The 25194-nt window shown below is 43.2% G+C and overlaps 1 protein-coding gene across 1 annotated transcript; it reads right to left on the reverse strand.

Annotated features, from left to right (window-relative positions):
• Positions 1-1407: 1407 nt before the first annotated feature.
• On the reverse strand, positions 1408-24659 carry LOC120058243 (serine/threonine-protein kinase tousled-like 1-B). The gene is made up of 22 exons (XM_039006763.1): positions 24374-24659; positions 12775-12905; positions 12537-12608; positions 10524-10562; positions 10165-10240; positions 10009-10052; positions 9662-9757; positions 9390-9476; positions 9197-9289; positions 8827-8937; positions 8572-8708; positions 8177-8365; positions 7985-8051; positions 7514-7611; positions 7132-7213; positions 6947-7038; positions 6550-6639; positions 6298-6467; positions 6050-6185; positions 4307-4418; positions 4113-4220; positions 1408-3831 (listed from the first exon to the last, which is right to left on the reverse strand). Exons 1-22 carry the CDS (start codon positions 24480-24482, stop codon positions 3661-3663), a joined length of 2310 nt encoding a protein of 769 aa, XP_038862691.1. The 5' UTR covers positions 24483-24659; the 3' UTR covers positions 1408-3660.
• Between the last annotated feature and the right edge of the window lie 535 nt (positions 24660-25194).

A 25194-nucleotide genomic window follows, 5' to 3' on the forward strand; every position in this document is an offset into this window, starting at 1 on the left:
TACTATTACCAAGTTGGTGCATCTTGGCTACAAAAAAGTTAATTATACCTCAAACGTCACATGCAATTGCAAATTTAACATATTTGCTGTCAATGTATTTTTCCAAATTTCTGTATAAACCAAGTATTCCCATTCAGTGTTACATGGAAATTGGTATGATTCACTCTGTCGGCCTGCTGCATGTTAATTGTATTGAGCCCTTCAAGTAGGGCTCAATACAAAAATCCCCAATATTGTCAGGAAGCCAAATATACATTGTTGAGGTGTTTACTCTGGGCTACGTCTACAATTCCAGCAGAATCAACAAGTTAATCTTTACAAGTACAGGAAATGCAATTGAGCAAAAGCACAGGTTTGGGAGTACAGCTATTTTCCTTTGGCACAATTGAGAAAAGGTAGCCAGACAAGCTAGTGCATTTGGAAAGTATTCAGACCCCTTGACTTTTTCTACACACAACACCCCATAACGACAAAGTGAAAACAGGTTTTGGGATTTTTTTTGCAAGTAAAAAATTAAAACAGAAATAACTTATTTACATAACTATTCAAACCCTTTGCTATGAGACTCAAGTGCATCCTGTTTCCTGAAACTTGGCACCATCCCTACGGTGAAGTATGGTGGTGGCAGCTTCATGCTGTGGGGATGTTTTCAGCAGCAGGGACTGGGAGACTAGTCAGGAGAGGGAAAGATGTACAGAGAGATCCTTGATGAAAGGTCCTGAGTGCTCTGGAGCAGGTTCAGGCTGGGGTGAAGGTTCACCTAACAGGACAACAACAACCCTAAGCACACAGCCAAGACAATGCAGGAGTGGCTTCTGAATGTCCTTGAGCAGCCCAGCCAGAGCCTGGACTTGAATCCGATCGAACATCTCTAGAGACCTGAAAATAGCTGTGCAGCGACACTCCATCAAACCTGACAGAACTTGAGGATCTGCAGAGAAGAATGGGAGAAGCTTGAAATACAGGTGCCAAGCTTGTTGCATCGTAACAAAGACTTGAGGCTGTAATCGCTGCCAAAAGGTGCTTCAACAAAGTACTGAGTAAAGTGTCTAGATACTTATGCAAATGTGATAGTTTATTTATAATACATTTGCAAACATTTCTAAAAACCTGTTTTTGCTTTGTCATTATGGGGGTTGTGTGTAGATCGATGGGGGGGGGGGGGTGAATTAATACATTTTAGATTAAGGCTGTAACGTAAAAGAGGAAGTCAAGGGGTCGGAATACTTTCAGAATGCACTGTATGTAATTTAAGATGGGACTGGAATTCTTTGTAACTTATGTCAGGACTACACTGACTGAAAAGGCCCAACTTCATCCATCCATCAAAACATACAAGTCACAGAACACTGGAGAGCTCCTCCCATCGTAGTCTCCAAAATAAATCCATTGTATAGCATGCTGTGATTCCCTGGTATTTATCGTCATCATTTATTGTTTTTACAGAACTGTACATTTTGTACCCAGAGTGGAACATACAGCCCTACAAATTAAGAGCAACATCAAAAGCAGCAAAAATTTAAAACAAATCGAGAAAAAAATAATAAAGTACAAGAGAAGTTGTTAAAGGTCCAATGCAGCCATTTTTATCTCAATATCAAGTCATTTCTGGGTAACAAATAAGTACCTTTAATAGATTTTTAATAGAAAACATGATCAGAAACAAAACATAGCAATTTCTGAAGCAAATAATTGATAGTGGTCTGAGTGGGGAAGGGAAAAACTGAAAACTAGCTGTTATTAGCAGTGAGGTTTGGAACTCTTTCTTATTGATCTATAAACTAATTTACTGCCTGGAGATGTCAGCAGGCAGGCGAAAACTCAATCCCACCACACAGGCAAACATTTCAGGTGGTCTTGTCAAACAGCTCTTAAACTAAAGGGCATCATCATAATCATCACAATTTCACAGTATTATTCCAACCTCAGTGTGGTAATGTGTATACAAAACAAAGGGAAAAATCACTGCACTGGGCCTTTAAACATTTGTACAGAATGGTACAGCTGCAGTTCGAAATCTGAAAATCGTCTTCTGTACAGCAAATATACATGTACTCTCAAAGAAATTCATTAAAATCTTCCTGCATAGGATTCTGTACATTGACATTTGGTTATTTTGTGCATTCAACATTAGTATGCTGCCTGGGCCTAAATGACAGATCCCACATATGCTAAAAATTACATTCTCATGGCTAATTGAACAACTCAAAACCCAACACTTTCTGAAAATAAAAAACATACAGCCAAATTGATGGTGAAATCATTAAAGACCTACAAAAAAAAAAAAACGACTGTCCACTCCTAGAAGTTAAATCACCCCGGCAGGACAATGTTCATTCTTCGAAACGGCGGGCTGCCAGGTATCCCTTAGGCCCTGTAAGGCTTCCACCAGCAAGTGTCCAGTCACATTTATTCAAGTACTGTCTGTAGCAGTGCTCTATTCAACCTTCACAAGGTAATATACTCATGTTCTTTTAAACATCCATTCATTAATAAGTCTTTAGTAAACACCCATTTGAAATCCAGCACAGTCCAGGCAAAGGCCAAATTCAACACCATTCAGTCTGCAGGGTCCAAATGCCTTCCATACACCGCTGGTTGGCAGGCAGCTCCTCTCCCACACACCTGGTCCTGTGGGGGAGGGCTCTGCAGGCGTGGGTGGGGGGGAGAGGGCTCTGCAGGCGTGGGTGGGGGGGAGAGGGCTCTGCAGGCGTGGGTGGGGGGGAGAGGGCTCTGCAGGCGTGAGTGGGGGGGGAGAGGGCTCTGCAGGCGTGGGTGGGGGGGAGAGGGCTCTGCAGGCGTGGGTGGGGGGGAGAGGGCTCTGCAGGCGTGGGTGGGGGTAGAGGGCTCTGCAGGCGTGGGTGGGGGGGAGAGGGCTCTGCAGGCGTGGGTGGGGGGGAGAGGGCTCTGCAGGCGTGGGTGGGGGGGAGAGGGCTCTGCAGGCGTGGGTGGGGGGGAGAGGGCTCTGCAGGCGTGGGTGGGGGGGAGAGGGCTCTGCAGGCGTGAGTGGGGGGGAGAGGGCTCTGCAGGCGTGAGTGGGGGGGAGAGGGCTCTGCAGGCGTGAGTGGGGGGGAGAGGGCTCTGCAGGCGTGAGTGGGGGGGGAGAGGGCTCTGCAGGCGTGAGTGGGGGGGAGAGGGCTCTGCAGGCGTGGGTGGGGGGGGAGAGGGCTCTGCAGGCGTGGGTGGGGGGGGAGAGGGCTCTGTAGGCGTGGGTGGGGGGGGAGAGGGCTCTGTAGGCGTGGGTGGGGGGGGAGAGGGCTCTGTAGGCGTGGGTGGGGGGGGAGAGGGCTCTGTAGGCGTGGGTGGGGGGGGAGAGGGCTCTGTAGGCGTGGGTGGGGGGGGGAGAGGGCTCTGTAGGCGTGGGTGGGGGGGGGAGAGGGCTCTGTAGGCGTGGGTGGGGGGGAGAGGGCTCTGCAGGTGTGGGTGGGGGGGAGAGGGCTCTGCAGGCGTGGTGGTGCAGCCAGTCAGTCAGTGGGGGGGGAGAGGGCTCTGCAGGCGTGGTGGTGCAGCCAGTCAGTCAGTGGGGGGGGAGAGGGCTCTGCAGGCGTGGTGGTGCAGCCAGTCAGTCAGTGGGGGGGAGAGGGCTCTGCAGGCGTGGGTGGGGGGAGAGGGCTCTGCAGGCGTGGTGGTGCAGCCAGTCAGTCAGTGCACAGCCGGCCCTCAGTATGAGATGATGCTGGAGGAGGCAGGTCCTGAGCCACCAGCACCCAGCTGCAGATTCCCTGAAGAGCTGGACCTCCTCATGTGAGGGAGCAGGTAGGAATCCCTTCCCAGTTGGTGAACATCAAACCGGTCCTCCTTCCTGTATGCCAAGCAACGCTTTATAAAGGCCTTGGGGAATAAAGGAGACATCATTCAAAAGACAGCACTCAGGACCAATTAAATGAAACATTGGAGCAAGACGCTGAGTATGATGGCGATCATGACTTATGGCTGGACAGAAACGCATCTCAAAAGGGGCTGTAATGTCAGTCTCTTATATGAACACTAGAGGTCTCAACAAAAGCAATGTTTATACAGGAATTGCTTAATCATAAAACAATCCCAAAGTATTAAATAGAAGTGACAGTTGCAGTCAGATGGTAATATTCAGAACAACTTCTCCCACAGACCTTTGCTTCATTACTGGCAACAGGCTTGACAGGAAACTGAACTTCGGTTGCTTTAAGAATTGTGTTCTCCTGCAGGATATCCTGCTGAGACTGATTGTGACCAAATGGCTGAAAGATAAAAAAAATAAGGCGACGAGTTAAGTGTTGTGAAAATAAGTTATTTTAGTCGATAAAGCCAGTTCTCTAACACTTACTTTTCTTCCATATAAACACTGGAAAAAGATGATGCCAACAGACCACACGTCCACCTTGTTGGAGATCTTTGGAGGTTCTTTGCCAACAACAAAACACTCAGGAGGCAAGTACCTTTGAGAGAACACAAAACAAAATCTGTCCATAAGTCTAGCATCATATCATCAAAATCATGTGCTGGTCCTGATACAGAGCCTTCAGAAAGTATTCGTACACCTTGACTTATTCTAAAGTTGTGTTACAGCCCAAATTCAAAATATATCTCACCCATCTACACACAATACCCCATAATGACAAAGTGAAAACATGTTTAGACATTTTTGCTAACTTATTGAAAATGAAATACAGAAATCACATTTACATAAGTATTCACACCACTGAGTCAATACTTTGTAGAAGCACCTTTGGTGGCAATTACAGCATTGAGTCACCTTGGTTAGGTCTATCAGCTTTGTACATCTAGATGTGGGGATTTTCTCCCATTCTTCCATGCAGATTTTCTAAATCTCTGTTAAGTTAGATGGGGAGCAGCAATCTTCAAGTGTTTCCACACATTTTTTAATGAGATTCAAGTTTGGGCCACTCAAGTACTTTCAATCTTGTTCTGAAACCATTCCAGTGTTGCTTTGGCTGTATGCTCGGAGTCATTGTCCTGTTGGAACGCAAATCTAAAAGGTAATTTGCACTCTGAAGCAGGTTCTCATCAAGGATTTCTCTGTATTTGGCTCCATTTCCTCTATCCCTACCAGTCTCCCAGTCCCTGCTGCTGAAAAGCATCCCAATGCTGCCACCACAATGCTTCACGGTAGGGATGGTGTTAGATGGGTGATGAGCTGTGCCTGACACAGCACAGACACAGCACTTTGCATTCAGGCTAAAGAGTTACATTTGTCTCATCAGACCACAGAATCTTTTGTCTTATGCTCGGAGTCGTACACGTGCTATTTTGCAAACCCCAGGCATGCTGTCATGTGCTTTTTTCTCAGGAGTAGCTTCCGTCTGGCCACTATCCCATAAAGACCAGATTGGTGAAGTGCTGTAGAGACTGTCGTCCTTCAGGTTCTCCCATCTCAGCTAAGGAACTCTGTAGTTCTGTCAGAGTAGTCAATGGGTTCTTAGTCACCTCCCCGACAAAGGTCCTCCTTGCCCGGTTGCTGAGTTTGGTTGGCCAGCCAGCTCTAGGCCGAGATTGGGTAGTTCCATATTTGTCGTCTTTTCCCAAATGATGGTGACCACTGTGGTAATAGGAAACTTTTAACACTCTAGAAATTGTTTTATACCCTTCCCCAGATATATGCCTCATCACAATTCTATCTCAGAGAACTACTGACAGTTCTTTGGGCTTCATGGTAGAATTTCTGCTCTGACATACACTGTCAACTGCGGGACCTTACATAGACAGGTGTGTTTCTTTCTAAATCCTGTCCATACAATTTGGCCACCGGTGGACTCCAATCAAGTTGGAATGACATGTCAAGGATGATCAAAGGAAATTGGAATGTCAAAGGAAAGGGGTGTGAATACTTATGTAAATTACATATTTCTGTATTTACATTTGCAAAAAAAATCCCTTTGTTTTACCGTCGTCATTATGGGGTATCATGAGATGGGTGAGAGAAAAAAAAAATCTACTTAATCCATTTTGAATTCAGGCTGTACCAAAACAAAATGTGGAATAGGTCAAGGGGTGTGAATACTTTGAAGGCACACTGCATATTTATCCATATATGGTGGCAGTTCACTACCAGTAGGTCCCTGCTCCTTGTGAGGTCAGGTCCATGCCATCTGCACCGTAGCTGTCGTCATCCATGATTTTGGACAAACCGAAGTCTGTGATTTTGATTTCCCCACAAGCTGTGCCATCCACAAGCAGGATGTTACCTTGAAATTGGAACAGAACAAATGAGCACATTGCCTCAGAGAACATGGGATCTCTTTACAGATGGAAAGGTAACCATACTATCCCTGCAGTGTGTGAAGTGTGTCTGTTCACCTGGCTTGAGGTCATAGTGGATGATGGGGGGCTTGATTTCGTTCAGGTATCGGAGAGCATTCACAATCTGCATGACAATGGAGCGGGCCTCCTTTTCTGACATTAGCTTGTGCTGCTTCAAGTAGAAGTCCAGGTCATTTCCTTCACAGTACTCCAAAACTGTGCAAAACCTGTGAGGGCAATGTGTAAAAGGCAGTGATGAGAGGATGTCATGAGAACATATCGTCAGTATAATGAGGAAGGGTCACTTACGTGTCTGTGTCCAGTGAGAAGTAGTCATACAGCTTGACGATTCTGGGGTGGTCCAGCTGCTTGTGTATTCTGTACTCTCGACAGGCGTGTCTGCAACAAGGTGAGCGGTGTTACCATGGGCAACCAAATGAATGAATCAAGACAGTAGGGGCGCAGAGGTGGAGGTATGACTGATTGATTGGCTAACCCAGACACAAAGCTTACGGACTCGAACAACCAAAGTCTTAAAGCCAGCGAATTACACATAAAACTGTGCCATTGTTACAGTAATTCATAAAACTGACTCTGCTTTTCTAAAATTATCTAAAGCAGAGCAATGCTTTAAAAAAAACTTACTTTTCACAGTGTTGATGAACAGAACATGGCAAAAGTGGCAATTATTTAATGTTGAACATACTTGTGATAGTTCTCTTTTTTCTCCTCCCTCCAGTTCTTGTTGAGCTGGTGAATTTTCACAGCAGCATACCGTTGCTCAATCAAGTCAAACGCCTATAATAAACAAACAGAAAAGTTCTGACTGGTCTATTCAAACAAAGACTTGCAGAGGGAACTGATGACACATGAAAACTCCGATAGACTCACCTTGTAAACTTCACTAAAGCCTCCTCTTCCCAGAAGATGCAGGAGTAGATACCTCTCGTTCAAAGTCGGATGGTCTTTGAATCTTTAGCAGGAGAGAGAAAAAAGAAGAAAAAGGTAACCAACTCATTACAAACGAAGTCAAATGGTAGGACTTCCACCAACACAAAAACTAGTAATCCCTATAAAGACATTAAATCAGACCTTGTTACTGAAATGCTAGTAGTGAAAAACTGGCTCATTTTACCTCAAGTTGCAGAATGGAAAACTGACATCCAGAATGATTTGTAACATACTGTGAAAAACACCATGACATGGCCATTACTGCCTCACTGAACAATCTATGGTTGTCGTCACAGAGATTCATTCCAGTGATCAGACTCACTGTGAACTGTCCTCATTATTTATTCTCTTAAGTTCCCGAATGTGAAGGTTCCGTACTCTCTCCAAACGCTCCAACTCCGCCTGGATTTCAGCTTCTTCCTGTAATGATTCACACAAACAGACATAAAAAGGAACATCAGAGGACTGACTACAAGGAGAGGGGAGCACATCAAAACCCACTTCTACACCGAGGCTGACAAGTCATTTTAAAAACTAACGGTTGACGTGGTAGAAAGTCTGTCTAGGGAAATCCGTCTGATGCTTAATCCCTAGGAAAACTAATAATTCAATATACTATAAGGTTTGGAGAGAAACAAGTCAACAGAATCTCTAGGCAGTCAAACTAATAGTGGTTCTATATCAGGATGTCTTATCCCCATTTCATTGTCTTGATGAACAATGTGACATATGAAACAATGAAAGGTCAGCTCGTGTTGCCTGGCCCTGCCAGGTTGGGCATCTACACACTGACCTTTTTGAGATGCCCGAGTCGCAGTTTGTAAATCTCCTCCTGCTCATGGTACTCTGCTAGAGTCAACCTTTGGAATGAACCAACAAAATAAATGACTAATGAAGGCAACAGGATCAGGCATACATGTTCATAGATATCTAGCGTCTTGTGTGTTTAGGCTTAGCCACAAGTAAGGAGGACAAGGGCACTCACAGCTGAGGTAGGCTGGGCTTGAGAAAGGGATCGTTCTCCGCTCCGTTCACTGCCTTGGTTTTGCGTTGCTTTGGCTCAGAGTTTGTGGTTGGTGCTTGGGAGTTGCTGGAGGATGGGGGTTTCCTCTTTGCTAGGAGTTTTCTCTGCTTCTCGATTTCCTCCCTCTGTTGGTTTATCCACTCTTGCTGTCTGCAGATAACGTTATATGCAATCAATACCATTTCCGCTAAGCTTGTGTTTAACCCTGGCTAAGGCTTTAGAATAAAAAGGAAAATTATACATTTTAGTACTAATTCTACAGAAGTCTTTGATACCTGGTTGAAAGAGAAATACATGTAGCTTGCCAACCATACCATAGTTGAAAGTCAAGTTGACCTGGAGTCTAAGGTACTCACTTGACTAGGTTTTGGAAGGCAAAGCCATCTGTCCACTGCTCTGTGAAGGAGGCTCCATGTCGTACAGTGGTAAAATGGCCTAACCGTAGTCTGTCCTGCATACTCTTCTCCCGGCACGCCTGCTTTTCCTGGGTGCTCTAAGCAACATATACACAATGTCAAACATCACAGACTGATACGAAATACCAGATTACTCATACGGAAATGCAAAAGGACATGCCGGGCTTTAGACATTCCACTTTGAAGTGAAAGTACCTTTTCTATGAGCAACTTCTTGCTCATGGTGATGCATTTATTTAAGCGTTCTTTGTACTTTTCAAGTAATTTCTGTTGTTCATCTATCTGTCTCCTGAGATCACAGTTTGCCTACGGAGAAACACACATTAGGTTAATCATTACAATTCTAACACCTCGGACATCTAAACAGAATTAAGACTGTCAGTCTAGCATGGATAACATGCATTTTTGTATGTACTTGAGTCCACTGGCAGCACACCGAGCTGTGTTTTAATTGATCTGTGTTCAGTTGTGCCAGAGTAATATATCACTGACACTTAAAGTTCTTAAGTCCCTCATTGAGTTTATGCTGAGGTTTTGTTTGTGCTCATTAGACAGCTTTTCTTACCCTAAGCAAATCATCTATTCTGCCTTCTTTTTTCTCAAGGTCCAGGTTCTTGTTACTTTCAAGGGCAGCCAACTTGAGCCCCGTCAGGTCAGTCTGCAACAAAAACAAATAGAACAAATTCTTAAAATGCTCCAACACAATGTCAGTTATTCAAAAAGTGCTGAATACACATACTAATGGTTGTCATCCTCACCTGCACACATTTGACTGCTAACTGCTTAGGATGCATCACATGGTCCCCAAAAGACAGACTCGTAGGAGATGAGCTGTTTTGCATAATCTGAAACACAAGGGACAACAATTGTTTGCATATCTAATTGTCCCATCAATATTACTTATAAACATTGACTGTTTAAAATAGGCCGGTCTGGCTCTGGGCTGTTCTGGCCTGGACAAGGATACTTACCTTCTGTTTCGAATGGCAACAAGCGGTAAATTAATTGAAGTGGATATAGGGTAACTTACACTGGAACCCTGCGCGGTGTGGGAATGTGAGTTCTGGGGTGAGCGGATCACTGGGGGGAGACCTCTCACAGGACTGGACCCGTTCCCTCCTTGGAACTGGAGAAAGAGAGGCCACCAGTGTGAGTGCCATCATTGCCTGCCACTTGGCAAAAACAGAGGCACAGAAAGCCTCCTTTATGTTAGGTTCTGTTTACTGCCTCTGAGTGAAATGGAGCTTCATTGATATTCTCCAAAACAGAACACCTCTCAGATGAACACCAAACGTGGTGCTCCAGCACACAGGGACATTAAGAGTAGAACTTAAAATTTAAAAAACATTTAGCATGCTCCCAACTCATGTAACTTACATCAAAATAATCACTAATTTTGGGTCCTCGCACGATAGACTTCCCTGTGAGAGAGAAAATACATTTACCATCGACTTTCATTTATAAATTATGGCCATCATACAGCAGTGACTATATGTACCCGGAGTATAACAGAAACAGCTTAAGGGAAGTTACCTTGGCTGCTCTCTGATTGGATATCAGGTTTCCTTTTTCTTCCTCTGGATGATTCAGAGTGTTTCTTTTCAGGAGTCTGTCCAAAAAAAACTGATTTTAACCAATAACCACCATCATCTGGTAGGTTGTACAAGTACAGTTACTTTGATTCCTTGAAATGTCAAGATGAGGATGTAATGACTGTTTTGAAAAACAAAAGCGTTGTGAATATACTGTAGCAGCAGCAAAATGCCTAACCTACAGCCTGCTAGGGAGTTCCTGAATGTAGGTGAACTGACCGACCACTGCTGTCTACCGCCCAGCAGATGACAAATGAAGGGGAACATAGCCTAGTATTCCAAATACAATGGCGTACCTACCGAATATGCAGGAGAGCTCCCCCTTTTCACATCGGAGCTCTGCAAACACAAGAGGGGTACAGAGAATGAGTTCAATGTAATGAAATACATAACTAATATCGTTTATAATTAGCCTGTTTTGACAGATTCATTGTATTGGAAACCTTAATAAGACTGTAATGAAATAATTTCAACAGTTGAAAGAGGATGTTTATCTACGGCCAATGCAGCCCGTTGCCAGTTTTGGGCCACAGGCTGTGAGAAATAAAGATTAGAAAAGCGACTACAGCAGGTAACTGTGGCACAAAGATTAACTAGCCTTTTCTTTTTTTTTCTCCCCAATTTCGTGGTATGCAATTGTTAGTAGTTACTGTCTTGTCTCATCGCTACAACTCCCGTACGGGCTCGAGAGAGACGAAGGTCGAGAGCCATGCGTCCTCCGAAACACAACCCAACCGCACTGCTTAACACAGCGTGCATCCAACCCGGAAGCCAGCCGCACCAATATGTCGGAGGAAACACCGCAACACCTAGCGACCTGGTCAGCGTGCACTGCGCCCGGCCCGCCACAGGAGTCGCTAGTGCACGATGAGACAAGGATATCCCTACCGGCCAAACCGTCCCTAACCCGGACGACGCTAGGCCAATTGTGCGTCACCCCATGGACCTCCCGGTCGCGGCCGGCCGCGACAGAGCCTGGGCTCGAATCCAGAGTCTCTGGTGGCATAGCTAGCACTACGATGCAGTGCCTTAGCCTCCCGGGTGGCGCAGTGGTCTAAGTAGCCTTTTCTAATGTCTGATTCAAATCTCAATGACAGAGTATACACACACTGCCAAATTCTGATCTTTTGACCAATCACAGATCTTTTTCAGAACTGATTTGATTGGTCAAAAGACCAATTAGTTAAATAGCCTGCCTGTGTAAACGAAGCCTTCAGGAAATAAACTTATGAGGAAAAAAAACAAGCTCTCCCAATAACAAGGAATAATCATGATCAACTAATTTAATTAATTACCAACCAACAAGATAACATGAGGATTTTTTCTGCCCTACAAAAGAAAAACATTAAAATGCTTAAACTGAGAAAACCCAAACTAAATCAAAAAGGAGTAGCCCACTTCAACCGTGACATTTATGCAAAACCCCAGGACCAGGACAGAGCCTTGTGCAGAGAATCTTCTGACAGGTGCTAGTCTGATTGAGTGTGTCAACAGTGCATCATTAGGGAGTGTATGACGTATGGTAGCATCTGTGTGGGTGACATCTGTGCAGATTCAGCAGCAGAGGAGGCCAGAGAGGATTTATTCTGCCTCCTCTCCACCCCTAGATCATGCTCACACATAGGCCTCCATCAGTGACTTATTAACCCAGTCAAACTGTACAGAAGGGAAGGGAGCAGACAGTCACCTGCACAGTCGGGTTGCTAGTATACGCACACACTCCACTGCAGTGGTTCAGGCTTCTTTATTCCACACAATGTTGGAGCCCACCACCCCACACAAACAGGCTGCGACACTGGATCCCCTCCCAAGTTGGAAGCCATTTGTGTTTTGCCTTCATTAGCGTAGAGCTGTGCTGCCAAACACAGGAAAACAGCGTGGAGGGAGGTACAGACGCAGCATGACGCCTGTGATCAGGCTGCCCTGGCACAGACCGTGTTTGTACAGAGAGGCATGATGCGTCACAAGAAGGCAGTTTAATTACAACAAGATTCCGCACATTTTTATTCTCTCTAGAGCTAGCTCCATCTTAGGTTGCGTCTGACATTTTCACCAGTGACAGAGGATCATGAGGGTCCAGCTTCTCTCCCTCTGTGGGATCTCCCTGCTCACACCAACCAGCCCACATCTAACATCCAATCAAAACATAGGTTTAATCCAAACAAAGGATGGAATGTCAAAGACAAAAAAAAACAGAAAAGCCTTGGAAACCAGTTATATTGTCTGACAAGAGCCTGTTCAAACAAACATGTACATTGATTCATTATATAATGTTTAATTACAACTGTAAGAACACCATGTTAAGAAACATACCTCAGACTCTTTGTCACTGGAGGACCCCAGGCTTCCAAAACTTTGATTTGAAGAGTCATTGTTCATCATGCCCTGAAAATCAAAAACAGAAGTACGTCATAACATTCTTCTGAAAAGAAACCATGACAACTATTTACTTTATTTTTGTTACACAAAATAAGCCTAACAGACAAATAGACTAGCTGAAAACATGCAGCCAAGTGTATGGGGATCAGGGGTTTGAGGCAAGTGCACACACTTTGGTTCCCCCGCTGGTGCTGCCAGTGCTGCCCCCGGTACTGCCCCCAGTGCCAGTGACCGTGCCCATGAAGCGAGCCTCCAGCAGCTCCTGTCTCCGGGGGTCCAGGCTGTGCAGCTCCTCCATGGTGCCTGGAAGAGAAGAGAAACACCGTCACAGAATATTAACCACTTATTGCCTACTCCTCCTTACATCCTCACATTCCTCAGTCATCGCTGCAGAGTAGACCTGACTGCATCATGATCATCACTTCTATGTCAGGCTTTATTTGAAACGTTTAAGTAGGACATTTTATGAATGGTGACCATTAGAGTAGGATGCCAAGCCTCAAAAAAGGCTTTACAGTCAATCATATTTCACAGCTGTTAGAAAAGGCTCACAAAGCTGGTTTGTGAGCTTTTTCCCACTCACAGCTGTCCCCTTGTGTTCGTTCTGAAGGTGAAATGTTATTGAGGCAATGCAGTCCAAATGGAAGTGTCTTGAGTTGTGTTTGTGTTCTACAGTCTTGTATGGGGGGGGGGGGGGGGGGGGGGTTACTGGGACAGGCAATGTAACATCACAATTTTTATGTTGCACCTTACTGAACTCTATCTTAATGTATAGCCTACTCAGTATCCTTACATCTACATATTCGTTTAGGCCTATACAAGGAAAACCAGAATGTCTGGCTCTTTTTACAATTTCTTCATGACAAAATTTAGACAAACTACAGAAAGCACAGTGAAGTCCACCACTATCTGAAAACTGTTGCATTTCATTGACTTGATCTGAAGCTTCGACCATAACTGAGACCAGGTATACAGCTAATTCAGACACAGGGATACTTCAGGATTTTGGCAATGAAGCCCTTTATCTACTTCCCCAGAGTCCAATGAACTTGTGGATACCATGTTTAGGTCTCTGCATGCAGTTTGAAGAAAGTTGCCAACTAGCGTTAGCGCAATTGCTAAATTGCGTTAGCGAAATTAAGAAGTCTACAGTAACTGCTAGCATGCTAGTAGATACAGTACCATAGACTTCCAGTCATTGCGCCAACGCTAGTTAGCACTGGCTCGCAAAATTTTCTTCAAGGGATGCAAATTTCGGCCAATTTCGTTGCCGATTAACCAACCCCTATTAACAAACAGTTAAATTCGTTCCAAACAGTAAAATGACGTGACAAACAGAAAATACTATGCATGGAAGGAACTGACATTTTTCATTAAAAGCTTAAATAAAAAAAAATAAAAACATGCAACAATAGCAAGCCTATCCTCTCATATTATTGAACATGAAACTATAGTAATGAAGCAGAGACTGGAACACATTTTCAAACATTTGCCAAAATCCAATTTGCGGGAAGACACCGTTCTAAAAAGACGCATCTGATGCGAGCCGTTTCATGTGACAGAGATGAACATCTCCGTTCGAAACTTTGAGGGAAAATGTAAACATGCAACAACGAGGATGGGTTGTTCATACGACTACGATTGTGCCTTTGGCTTCCGGACAACTAAATAAAGTTGATATGAAAACCAGTACTGAGAGAAAGTCTGAATCTCAGCTGTTTCATGCTGCTCCTCCCTCTCCCACTGCTCCCTGCAACAGTCATTTTTTGTTGTTGCATGGGCTGCATCTCAATCCACCGAATGGCAGCCTTTCGAATCTGCGGTGAAGGTGGCCGAGGTACAGCTGTTTTTGTCAGACCACGAGACGCCTCGAAAAATTGAAACCGTCTATATCATCCGAACAGTTTGGCATACTAACTAATATGACCACTCAATGGAAAGATGAGCCCCTCACTAACACAGCGATGTTCTTGGTTTTACTCTAGTAGTCGGTACCGACTACTACCAACTTGTTTGTAGCATCCAGTTTGGGCTACACACTAATATGACCCGTCTATGGAAAGGTGAGAATCTCACAAACATGTCTGTTGTTTTGCTCTAGGACACCCACGAGTCTCACACGGCTCGTCTGAAGGTAGGCCGGGATCAGTACAAAAAAAAAAAGAATGAATGGAAGTATACCAAACATTAGGAAAAACAGTGCATATGGCACCTACTACGATACCCAGTTCAAATGCAATTAAATATTTTGTCTTCCCCATTCACCTTCTGAATGGCACACATACACAATTCATGTCTCTAGGATTCAAAAATCTTTCTTTTGACCAGTCTCCTCCCCTTCATCTACACTGGTTGAAGTGGATTTACCAAATGACATCAATAAGGGATCACAGCTTTCAGGGCCTAAAATTAACACCAGCCATGTTGGCGGGTGGTCAGGGCTCCACAGAGTGAGCATTTCACTTCCATTTGTCAAAAGTTGACACCTACTCAATCCACGGTTTTTCTATCTATTTTTACTATTTCCTACATTGTAGAATAATAGTGAAGACATCAGAACTATGAAATAACACTTGGAATCAGAACAGACTAGTAGCTGTCCACACACCAACATACTTTTGGGTCTTGTAGTATCAATGTTTAAGTTTCAACTGCTAGGGAAGAGAAGAAAAAGAAAAGCTGCTACTGGTCATACTCAATTTCACAGGCACATATGACTAGTCACGTTACCACGTTAACTTCCCGCACTTAAAGGGGCAGGTGAATTTCTCACAACTGTAATATTTTTGTGAAGACTTCAGTCACAAAATGTATGAAATTAAATATACCACATTATCTTACTAGTAGTACATTTATGGTTTTAGGAATATTACAAAGCACACTCATCTGCTTTTGTGTTTTGTTGGTGTAATTGCAAAAAAAACTATATTTTGTTTGTTAAAATCTGAGTGGGTGGTAGATTTTTCATCGCGCACTAGCGACTCCTGTGGCAGGCCGGGCGCAGTGCACGCTAACCAGGTCGCCAGGTGCACGGTGTTTCCTCCGACACATTGGTGCGGCTGGCTTCCGGGTTGGATGCGCGCTGTGTTAAGAAGCAGTGCGGCTTGGTTGGGTTGTGTTTCGGAGGACGCTTGGCTTTCGACCTTCGTCTCTCCTGAGCCCGTACGGGAGTTGTAGCGATGAGACAAGATAGTAACTACTAACAATTGGATACCACGAAATTGGGGATAGAAGGGGGTAAAAAATAAGTAGTGATGCACCGATATTTTCCTTGCCAAAAAAAAAGAAAACTATACCAATATTTAAAATTTTAGCAGCCTTAAGCATTCTAGTACAGTTAAATAGTTAACACGCACGCACATGGACACAGCGGTCTAAGGCAATGCATCTCAGTGCAAGAGGCATCACTACAGTCCCTGGTTCGAATCCAGGCTCTATCACACCAAACATCCACAGCATGACAGTATACCGAGATAATTATTTCAGAACAGGGCAGAATGCTTCAGGAAACAGTGCTTCGACAGTGGAAAAGTCAGCTAGCTAGCTAGCTAATGACATTGATGTCATTTTATAAAAGGTGATGATAAGCAGAAATAAGGGAGTACTATCGCATAGTAGTATATGTGAGTTTCTCTTTCAAACAATCCCCTGGCCTTGTACACAGCTAATAGCTAACTTCATCCAAAGCAAGCAACCCTATCAGTAGCTAGCTAAGTAACAGTACAGATGAAAAATGATCAGGCCTACTGTACATCTTACTGTAGAAATGATTGTTGAAAACAAGTCTAGGTTGGAACCGTTGCTGTTAAAATACAATTCATCATTTTTAAACTGATTGAAGCGAGATACTTTTTGAAGCAAACACACTCACACAGTTCTGGGTTGCTCATCTACAGCAGGAAGCAGTCTCCTGCCTAACTGAGAAAGCAGTAGATGTTCTGGTCCTGTTTGTCACCAAATACCTATGTCAATCAGGGTTCTCAACTCTGGATTACTTAAACAAGTTCAGAAACAGTCTCAATGCTGAGCATGACCTCAGTGATACACTGTCAGAAACTGAGCCCAGAATAGACCTGCTTGTTGAAACACCTCTAATTAGGACTGTGTGTGTGTTTTAACGGTCTACATTCGTGTGCTTGTTTAAAACAAAATATATAATTTCAATTTAACTAGGCAAGTCAGTTAAGAACAAATCATTATTTACAATGACGGCCTACCCCGGCCAAACCTGGACGACGCTGGGATAATTGTGCACAGCCCTATTAGACTTCCAAACACGGCCGGAGGTGATACAGCCTGGATCAGTTTATTCCAGTTCAGAATAAATAAAAAAACGGACTATTTTAATAACAGCAACAGCTCCAACCATGACTTTCTTTCGACAATAATTTCTACAGTAAGATGTACAGTAGGCCTGATCATTTCTCATCTGTACTGTTACTTAGTGCAACCCTATCAAAAAGCCTGCGTGTCTGTTCTGTTATCAGTTTGTTCCAGTTCAGAATGAAAATTATTTATTGCATTTTAAACAGCAACAGTTCCAACCTAGACAGATGTCAGCATTTTTAATGGGGGAAAATAAACATGAATAGCTATTTATATGGCCATTTCATTTCATTGTTATTTGTTTTTGTCTATATTGCATTTTTTAGGCATAAGGGCAATGAAATGTACCAATATTTACATATAGTTGCATATGTTCCTAAGCTTGGATCCCAGGAAAAACACAGAATTTCTCATTTGGGTCCCAGGCTAAAAAAATTTAAGAACCCCTGATCTAAAGTCACACTGTTGCTACCGCCTGTAAAAGCTCAGTCCAGTTCAAAGTGAATGATGGCTGGCCCTTGTGGCAAATGGCTTATTTGCATAAAGGCCTACTGTAGCTCTGGTTGGCTATGGCACACCGGTCTGTAGACTCCCATCCTGGACGAGGCCGATGTTTAGGTTTTATTGACTCCATTGTCTATTAATTGTCCAAACGCACAGCCTGCTTTTCCACTATATTGCTATAGAATTTTCACATTTACAGAATGTTTGGGAACGACAGTATGAAAACGACCAAATAAGTACTCGCTTGTCAGAAAATGTAAAAAAGTTGTCATTCTTCCTGGAGGTTAAAAGGGGTCCTAAAATTCCAAATCAAACAACTAAATGATGTTCTTAGTAACAGCTTAGAGTCTTAAGGATTAACTGTAAGGTAACATCAGGATTGACTAGGAATCCTGAAAACCTTCAGAATACGCTTGAAGATTTGTCCTGAGGAATACCCCAACCATAAAAGGTTGCAGAGAATCTGTTAAAAGGCATTATCAACGAGCTATCCACTTAGTTATAACTAAAAGATGTGATAAAGCAAAACTAATGAGGATTGTTCCCTTGTCACGTACAAAATAACAGCTGAAAGCAATTTCCTGAAGTCTGAAATGTTTAATAGGCAAAATGTCTGGTTACTCCATGTCTGAACAGAGAAAGGGAGATGTAATGTCCTAAATTTATACTCAAGATAACATTTTATAAACACTAAAATAGCTTAATCCCAGTACGTGGCTGACCACATTCTGCATGGTGAGTGTTCAAGGCAAACCAAACATGACACTAGGTGCTCTATATGAAGACACTTGTGTAATATATAAGTATGTGGACATCCCTTCAAATTATTGGATTAGGCTACTTCAACCACACCGGTTGCGGACAGGTGTATAAAATCAAGCACACAGCCATACAATCTCCATAGACAAACATTGGCAGTAGAATAGCATTACTGAAGAGCTCAGTGACTTTCAACGTAGCAGTCATAGGATGCCACCTTTCCAACAAGTTAGTTCGTCAAATTTCTGCCCTGCTAGAGCTGCCCCGGTCAAATGTAAGTGCTGTTATTGTGAAGTCAAAACGTCTAGGAGCAACAACGGCTCATTCGCAAAGTGATAAGCCACAAGCTCACAGAACGAAACCACCTAAAAGTCATCTTTCCTCGGTTGCAACACTCACTACAGAGTTCCAAACTGCCTCTGGAAGCCACGCCAGCACAATAACTGTTTGTAGGGAGCTTCATGAAATGGGTTTCCATGGTCGAGCAGCTGCACACAAGCCTAAGATCACCATGTGCAATGCCAAGCGTCGGCTGGAGTGATGTAAAGCTCACCGTCATTGGACTCTGGAGCAGTGGAACCACGTTCTCTGGAGTGATGAACCACGCTTCACCATCTGGCAGGCCAACGGACAAATCTGGGTTTTGCGAATGCCAAGAGAGTTCTACCTGCCCCAATGCATAGTGCCAACTGTAAAGTTTGGTGGAGAAGGAATAATGGTGTGGGGCTGTTTTTCATGGTTCGGGCTAGGCCCCTTAATCTTAAAGCTACAGCATACAATGACATTCTAGACGATTCTGTGCTTCCTACTTTGTGGCAACAGTTTGGGGAAGGCCCTTCAGCATGACAATGCCCCCGTGTACAAAGCGTGGTCCATACAGAAATGGTTTGAGATAGTCATGGATGAACTTGACTGGCCTGCACAGATCCCTGACCTCAACCCCGTCGAACACTTTAGGGATGAATTGGAACTCCGACTGGGAGCCAGGCCTAATCGCCCAACATCAGTGCCCGACCTCACTAATGCTTGTGGCTGAATGGAAGCAAGTCCCCGCAGCAATGTTCCAACATCTAGTGGAAAGCCTTCCCAGAAGAGTGGAGACTGTTATAGCAGCAAAATGTTGGTACCAACACCATATTAATGCCCATGATTTTGGAACGAGACAGTCGACAAGCAGCTGTCCACATACTTTTGGGTCATGTAGTGTATGAGTTTCGATAATAGCCTATGCTAGATCTTTATCATTTCACATGTAAACAAGGATTTAAACTAGTAGGCTACATCCTAGACAGAGAATAGAATTGGACTGTCTCCCTCTGGGAGACAGCTGACATGGCCTTTCTCTAACAAGCGCTCCATTTTGTATCAACAAAGGGCTATGAGGTCTCTTAACACCTGTTCAGTCAGTGCATCATGTCTGCTGCAACACTTCCTCTGTCAGAGCACAGATAGGACTAATGCCAGAGAGACACTGATTATTTACATATATCTTACCAAATGCAATGTCGGTCAAAAGTGAATCTACATCTCGGGTACTGCCATAAATCTTCTGAATTCTGCTCAACTATCCAGTAAAGTTAAAGACAGGGTGGAGGAAACGCCTAAATAAAGCCAAAGCCCTAGATGTATATCCTTTACATACACCAGGTTTCCTCAGAGCAGTCAGTGTGTACATTACAAGCCCCTTTACTCTGGCCAGTACAGTTCATGGTGGTTTCCCACCAGCTTGTGGTTTACAGCACCCACAGACAAGACGACAGTTCCTCCACCTCGTCTAATATGAGCCTGGAGAACAATGCAGGTCTGTCTCCAAGACAATTCCCACAAGTGTAGTAGGCCCAAGCGACCTGGGCCTGGCTGTTTCACTTGGCTTTGACAGAGAGCACCAACGTATCAGAGCTGGAACAGAGAAAAAAACGTACATCAAATTCTTCTCTGGCAGTTCTCTTAAAATCAAACACACTTACATCAACCTATCAAATAAAGTACAAAATAGGTTGTTCTGAAAAAAATGTATGCGAGAGCTAGACTGTCTAAAATTAGGCCAGATAATGGTTCCCCTACATTGATCGCTCATTAGTGCTACTGTTTTTAAAGTGCTGCCACCAGTGACATGGCAATTGTAATTTGTTCCCTGTACTGGCTTCATATCAAAATCCAAAAGAACCATCTGGCTACCCATCGTTCCAATCCACTTTCCTCACCTACAATTTCAAATTCCCCTGAGAAACGGAACACTCCTGTTCATCTTACAAAAATGTCCACTGCAAGAAAAATATTTCATTGCCTAATTGTATAGCTAATATCATATACGTGCTACCATTCTATGACGTCAACTACCCTGTAATCTATATTAGAGTTTCCTTTTCATCTGCAGTCTGTGGATGCTGCAACACCAGATGCAGGCAGTCTCTCTAAAGTGAAATATGCAAAAGAAAGAAAAAGACAACACCCTGGGGACAAAGGATCAGATACCACAGCAGGTTCCAAGACACCCAAGATGGATGCCCCTTAAGCTCATTTGTGGAGTAGAGGTGAAATAACTGTGGTGCACTTGGGCTCTAGAGAATCAATGTACAAACCCAGGACAGTGCAGTACAACAATGCTATGCATCTCCTTTTGGAAAGATGAATTTGATTTAATATAATTGTATGTAACAGCTGCCCAAGTGGAACTTGTGGAATAAGGTATTTTGTATTTTTCACCAATACTGTAATAAGCAGCAGTTATGCACAACAATAACATTTTATAGTTAATCAACAGTTGAAAGAATGTGACAAAATGAAAAACCAGCCATCATTTACAATATAGCCTAACAAAAACAAGCGAGGTTAAGGTGATGGAGTGCGGTAATGTTATGGCTTGCCAGTAGATATTTCAGTGCAACATGAAGTAACTTGAGAAATGTCATGTAACAAGGATGATGTAACACAGTAAATAATACTCGACTTTAATGCCAAATATCATTATCTACTTCAGATAGCCTAATGATTTTAGGGTTGAAATGAAGCACACAGACAGGTGCTAGAGAAAACACCCCTCTAACTGTTTTGAACCAACTCGTAACCTGGAAAAGCTTAATCCACAAGATCTAGATTGTCACTTTCATTTCCTTATGATGGTCTGAAGAACCAGGCTACTAGACACGGCTCTCACTTTACAGCAGCATCTCAGTGCATGCTCTCATACGTGTCACCATTAACTTGGTAGTAAACACACCACAAAAACTATGGTCCTCTTCAAATAAAAGCATAATATTGCGTTGAGCGCACTTGATCTACAAGCGTTTTCATATTTTAAAAAGCCAGGAAAGCGTGGAGTGTAAGCCCTCTCTCTTTGGCAAGAAGGGATGATTTCCTAGACATTCTGCATAAATAAGTAGCCAATACATTCCAAGCAACCAAATTCAAGCCCCTGCACAGGCCAGTGGTTGAACCCTTAGAATGCTGTGGATGTCATTTGAGCTCCATGCTGTGCAACATAGTGTCCACCTGTTGACGACAGACACTTGGACAGTCATTCAAAAATCCAGTTAGCATAAGACTACGCCTATAGCTTAGATTCGGATCAAAATAAGTGCCACAATTTGTACACAGTTTGTATAAATCCACCAGAACATATATTCTGGGTTACAATACTTTGACAACTCAACTATAGGCTAACTAGAGGATGCAGTTAATCTACTCATATTTCAACACTAAATGTTTCCCATGCATGTAGGTCTTAACGTCTGATTAGGTAGTGAACAGAGTAAGTTTAGTACGCATTAGACAATTGTACTACTTTGATGCAGTTTAGTCTACTTTCTTCACATCAGTGGCCTTCTATACTAAGGGGTACTGTGCTCAGTATTGTTAGGGTTACAAACAAACAAACTAAAAACATAGCCATCTAAGGAATGTGACCAACTAGCACAATGTCTAGAAATCAGTTATTCACTGCTGACAGAACATTTGCTCTAAATACACTACATGACCAAACATATGTGGACACCTGGTCGTCAAACATCTCATTCCAAAATTCTGGGCATTAATATGGAGTTGGTCCCCCCTTTGCTGCTATAACAGATTCCACTCTTCTGGAAGGCTTTCCACTAGATGTTGGAACATTGCTGCGGGAACTTGCTTCCATTCAGCCACGAGCATTAGTGAGGTCGGGCACTGAGGTTGGGCAATTAGGCCACGCTCACAGTTGGCATTCCAAATCATCCCAAAGGTGTTTGATGGGTTTGAGGTCAGGGCTCTGCAGTCCAGTCCTTCCACACTGATCTCGACAAACCATTTCTGTATGTACCTCGCTTTGTGCACAGGGGCATTGTCATGCTGAAACAGGAAAAGGCCTTCACTAAACTGTTGCCACAAAGTTGATAGCACAGAATCGTCTAGAATGTCATAGCGTAGCCCTAACCATGAAAAACAGCCCCAGACCATTATTCCTCCCCCACCAAACTTTACAGTTGGCACAATGGATTGGGGCAGTTAGCCTTCTCCTGGCATCCCCCAAACCCAGATTCGTCCGTTGGCTTCCAGCATGCTTCATCACGCCAGAGAACCCGTTTCCACTGCTCCAGAGTCTAATTGCAGGGGGGGGGGGGGGGGGGGGGTTTGTTTGAATTTAGAAAACACTCAGTTAAAATGTAATAATTTTGCTCCATGAAGGTATCCAGCATGTACACTGCCATCTTGTCCATTTCATATCTTCTCTCATTGAGACAGATGGGTGTCCACCCCAAAGTGCTGCATATCATCGCACTCACCTGTCTCGATCAATGAGGGAAGATTTGAAAATAGACATGATTGTGGCATACACATTGGCACGCCAGTCTCCTTTCCACATCATTTAACACCTGATTTACTTAACAAAATGCACATCAATAGGTAGTCCAGGTAAGTCATGACATGGCACAAGGGGGGCTTTCTTTGTTCTCTATTGCTCTTTAAGCAAAGGGGAGGCCGATGACATAACCTCCCATAAAACCAACTCCATTAATGCCCTATTCCTTGAAGTTGGCAGTCGTGCCTAGTGTGTGTACTTTCCTGTATTTATCCTTGGGATATCGCTTTTCAACAGGAAATGTTCAAAAACGCACTGGAGGATGTCTTTAAGGCCGTCAAATAATCCGTGCTAGGCAAATAATCCGTGCTAATCCGTGTAATAGTTGGATACCAAACAGTACCTAACATGTAATGGCTAATAGGCACCCCATTAGCCCGCTACATCGCCTCAACATCTAGACTTGTGTCGGAAGTAATACACTGCCCAATTACAAACTATTGCCACCGTCCTGTCCACGCAAGCCATTGAAAATACATGGTGTGCCCTCATTAGCATAGTAATAGTTGGATACCTAATTTAGTCAATGAGTGCAATACAATTATAACCCCCAGTTTCTGAATCTGATATGGTCAATTGTACATTGTGTTTCCACAGCACAGTGTACCTAGCTGGTTACTGCAATAAAAAGGTGTCATCCCGACTTCATGTCAAAGGAAAGGAGGGTCGCCAGACATGCATTAGCTAACTATGATATGTTGTTGAGATATATATTTGTATATCATTTCATACAGTCCACAGAATTCCGTTTAGATCTGGCAATACTGAATCCATAGGTCCACCATGTCATCTCTCGACCCTGATTTAAATCTGACATATTAGCTTGCTGTCTAGCAAATACAACATTCAACAACCGATAATAGCTAGCTAGCTAGCTAACGCTGTCAACGTAGCTAGCCAATGGAGACAGCTAGCTAGCAGTATGTAGTTATTAAACTACCTAGCTATATTAGCTAGCTACCTTAGCTGGATAGCAAATTCTCTAGTGTTGATAACTTAGGCTACTACAGTACTGTAGTCGGTTAGCCAACTAGCTAACTACTCCACTTCAGCATGTAAACATCTACAATCTTCACTTATATTGCAAACAAAGAACACATGTATCAGTAGTTTAGGTACTGTGGCTAATGTTAACTAGCTAACGTTCCTCATGTTATTTCTCATGGACATTTGAAGACACCACCAGCAAACACTCGTCTGTAATGGCTAGCTAGCAGGCTGCTGCACACCATGGCTTCGGTGTTACTCAGTTGCAATTCATTTCAAGATGACTCTTAACACGTACGACAAAACGACACACAAAACATGTAACTAGCAAATACTTTTGTTTCAATAATATTATTTTTACCTCCCTTGGCCTTCACCCCTGCCGTGATATGTTGCTGAGAAAGGGACGTGGAGATCTGGGACCAAGATGGCGTCCCCTCCAAACTTCCACTGTTACTTTGGACACTCATCAAGCTACTTTTTGAAACGACAAAGCAAACAAACACCGCTGTCAGTGGCAGTGAAATCTTGTGATTTTTTAAAAACCTGGCAATATTTAGACAGAAGTCCAGGCGCCATCGGTAACCTCATAAAATGTTGGAATGTAACATTTTTGGACACAACCACATTAAGACCTCTGCGGTGGATCTTTAAGTTCCCTTTGTAAAATTAACTTAATAAACTACCTTACATCAAACGTCACGCATCGTGTGCAAACATTATCGCGAGGTTCATGCTCCTAGGCAAAAATGTCACTAGTGAAAAAGCCATCCAAATTGTGTGGAACAGAATATAATAATTTATATACTGTATTATCAGTGTACATTTAATTTAGAAATTGATACAGCAGTACATAGACATGCACACACATGATAAAATATGTAATACAAACATAGCCGCGGGAACAGCACCCTGAAAAATCTTGAGGCAAAGAATATAGATATATATATATATATATATAATCTTTTTTTTCTCACAAAACTAGTGCACTGTGCCTTTACTAGTCCTGTATTAGCGGACTGATATATAACCATCTATAACAGGAATCATCTACTAGATTCAGCAATTTTTTCTTGAGCCGATGGTCAGGGGGCTGGAACATAATTACAAATAATTTGTAGACTGCAAATTGACCTCAATCATTTTGTTATATTTTTTTATTTAACCTTTATTTAACTAGTC

This window comes from Salvelinus namaycush, chromosome 13, assembly GCF_016432855.1.
Source record: "Salvelinus namaycush isolate Seneca chromosome 13, SaNama_1.0, whole genome shotgun sequence".
Lineage (NCBI taxonomy): Eukaryota > Metazoa > Chordata > Actinopteri > Salmoniformes > Salmonidae > Salvelinus > Salvelinus namaycush.

What these genes read in the sequence shown, in the direction of transcription:
- LOC120058243 (XM_039006763.1), bottom strand. Translation starts at nt 24,482, where the DNA reads ATGAGTGTCCAAAGTAACAGTGGAAGTTTGGAGGGGACGCCATCTTGG. An exon ending in TTCTCACTGGACACAGACAC is followed by an intron (nt 6,468 to 6,549) that starts GTAAGTGACCCT and finishes TTGCCCTCACAG; the next exon opens with GTTTTGCACAGTTTTGGAGT. An exon ending in AGTGTTTATATGGAAGAAAA is followed by an intron (nt 4,221 to 4,306) that starts GTAAGTGTTAGA and finishes TTTATCTTTCAG; the next exon opens with CCATTTGGTCACAATCAGTC.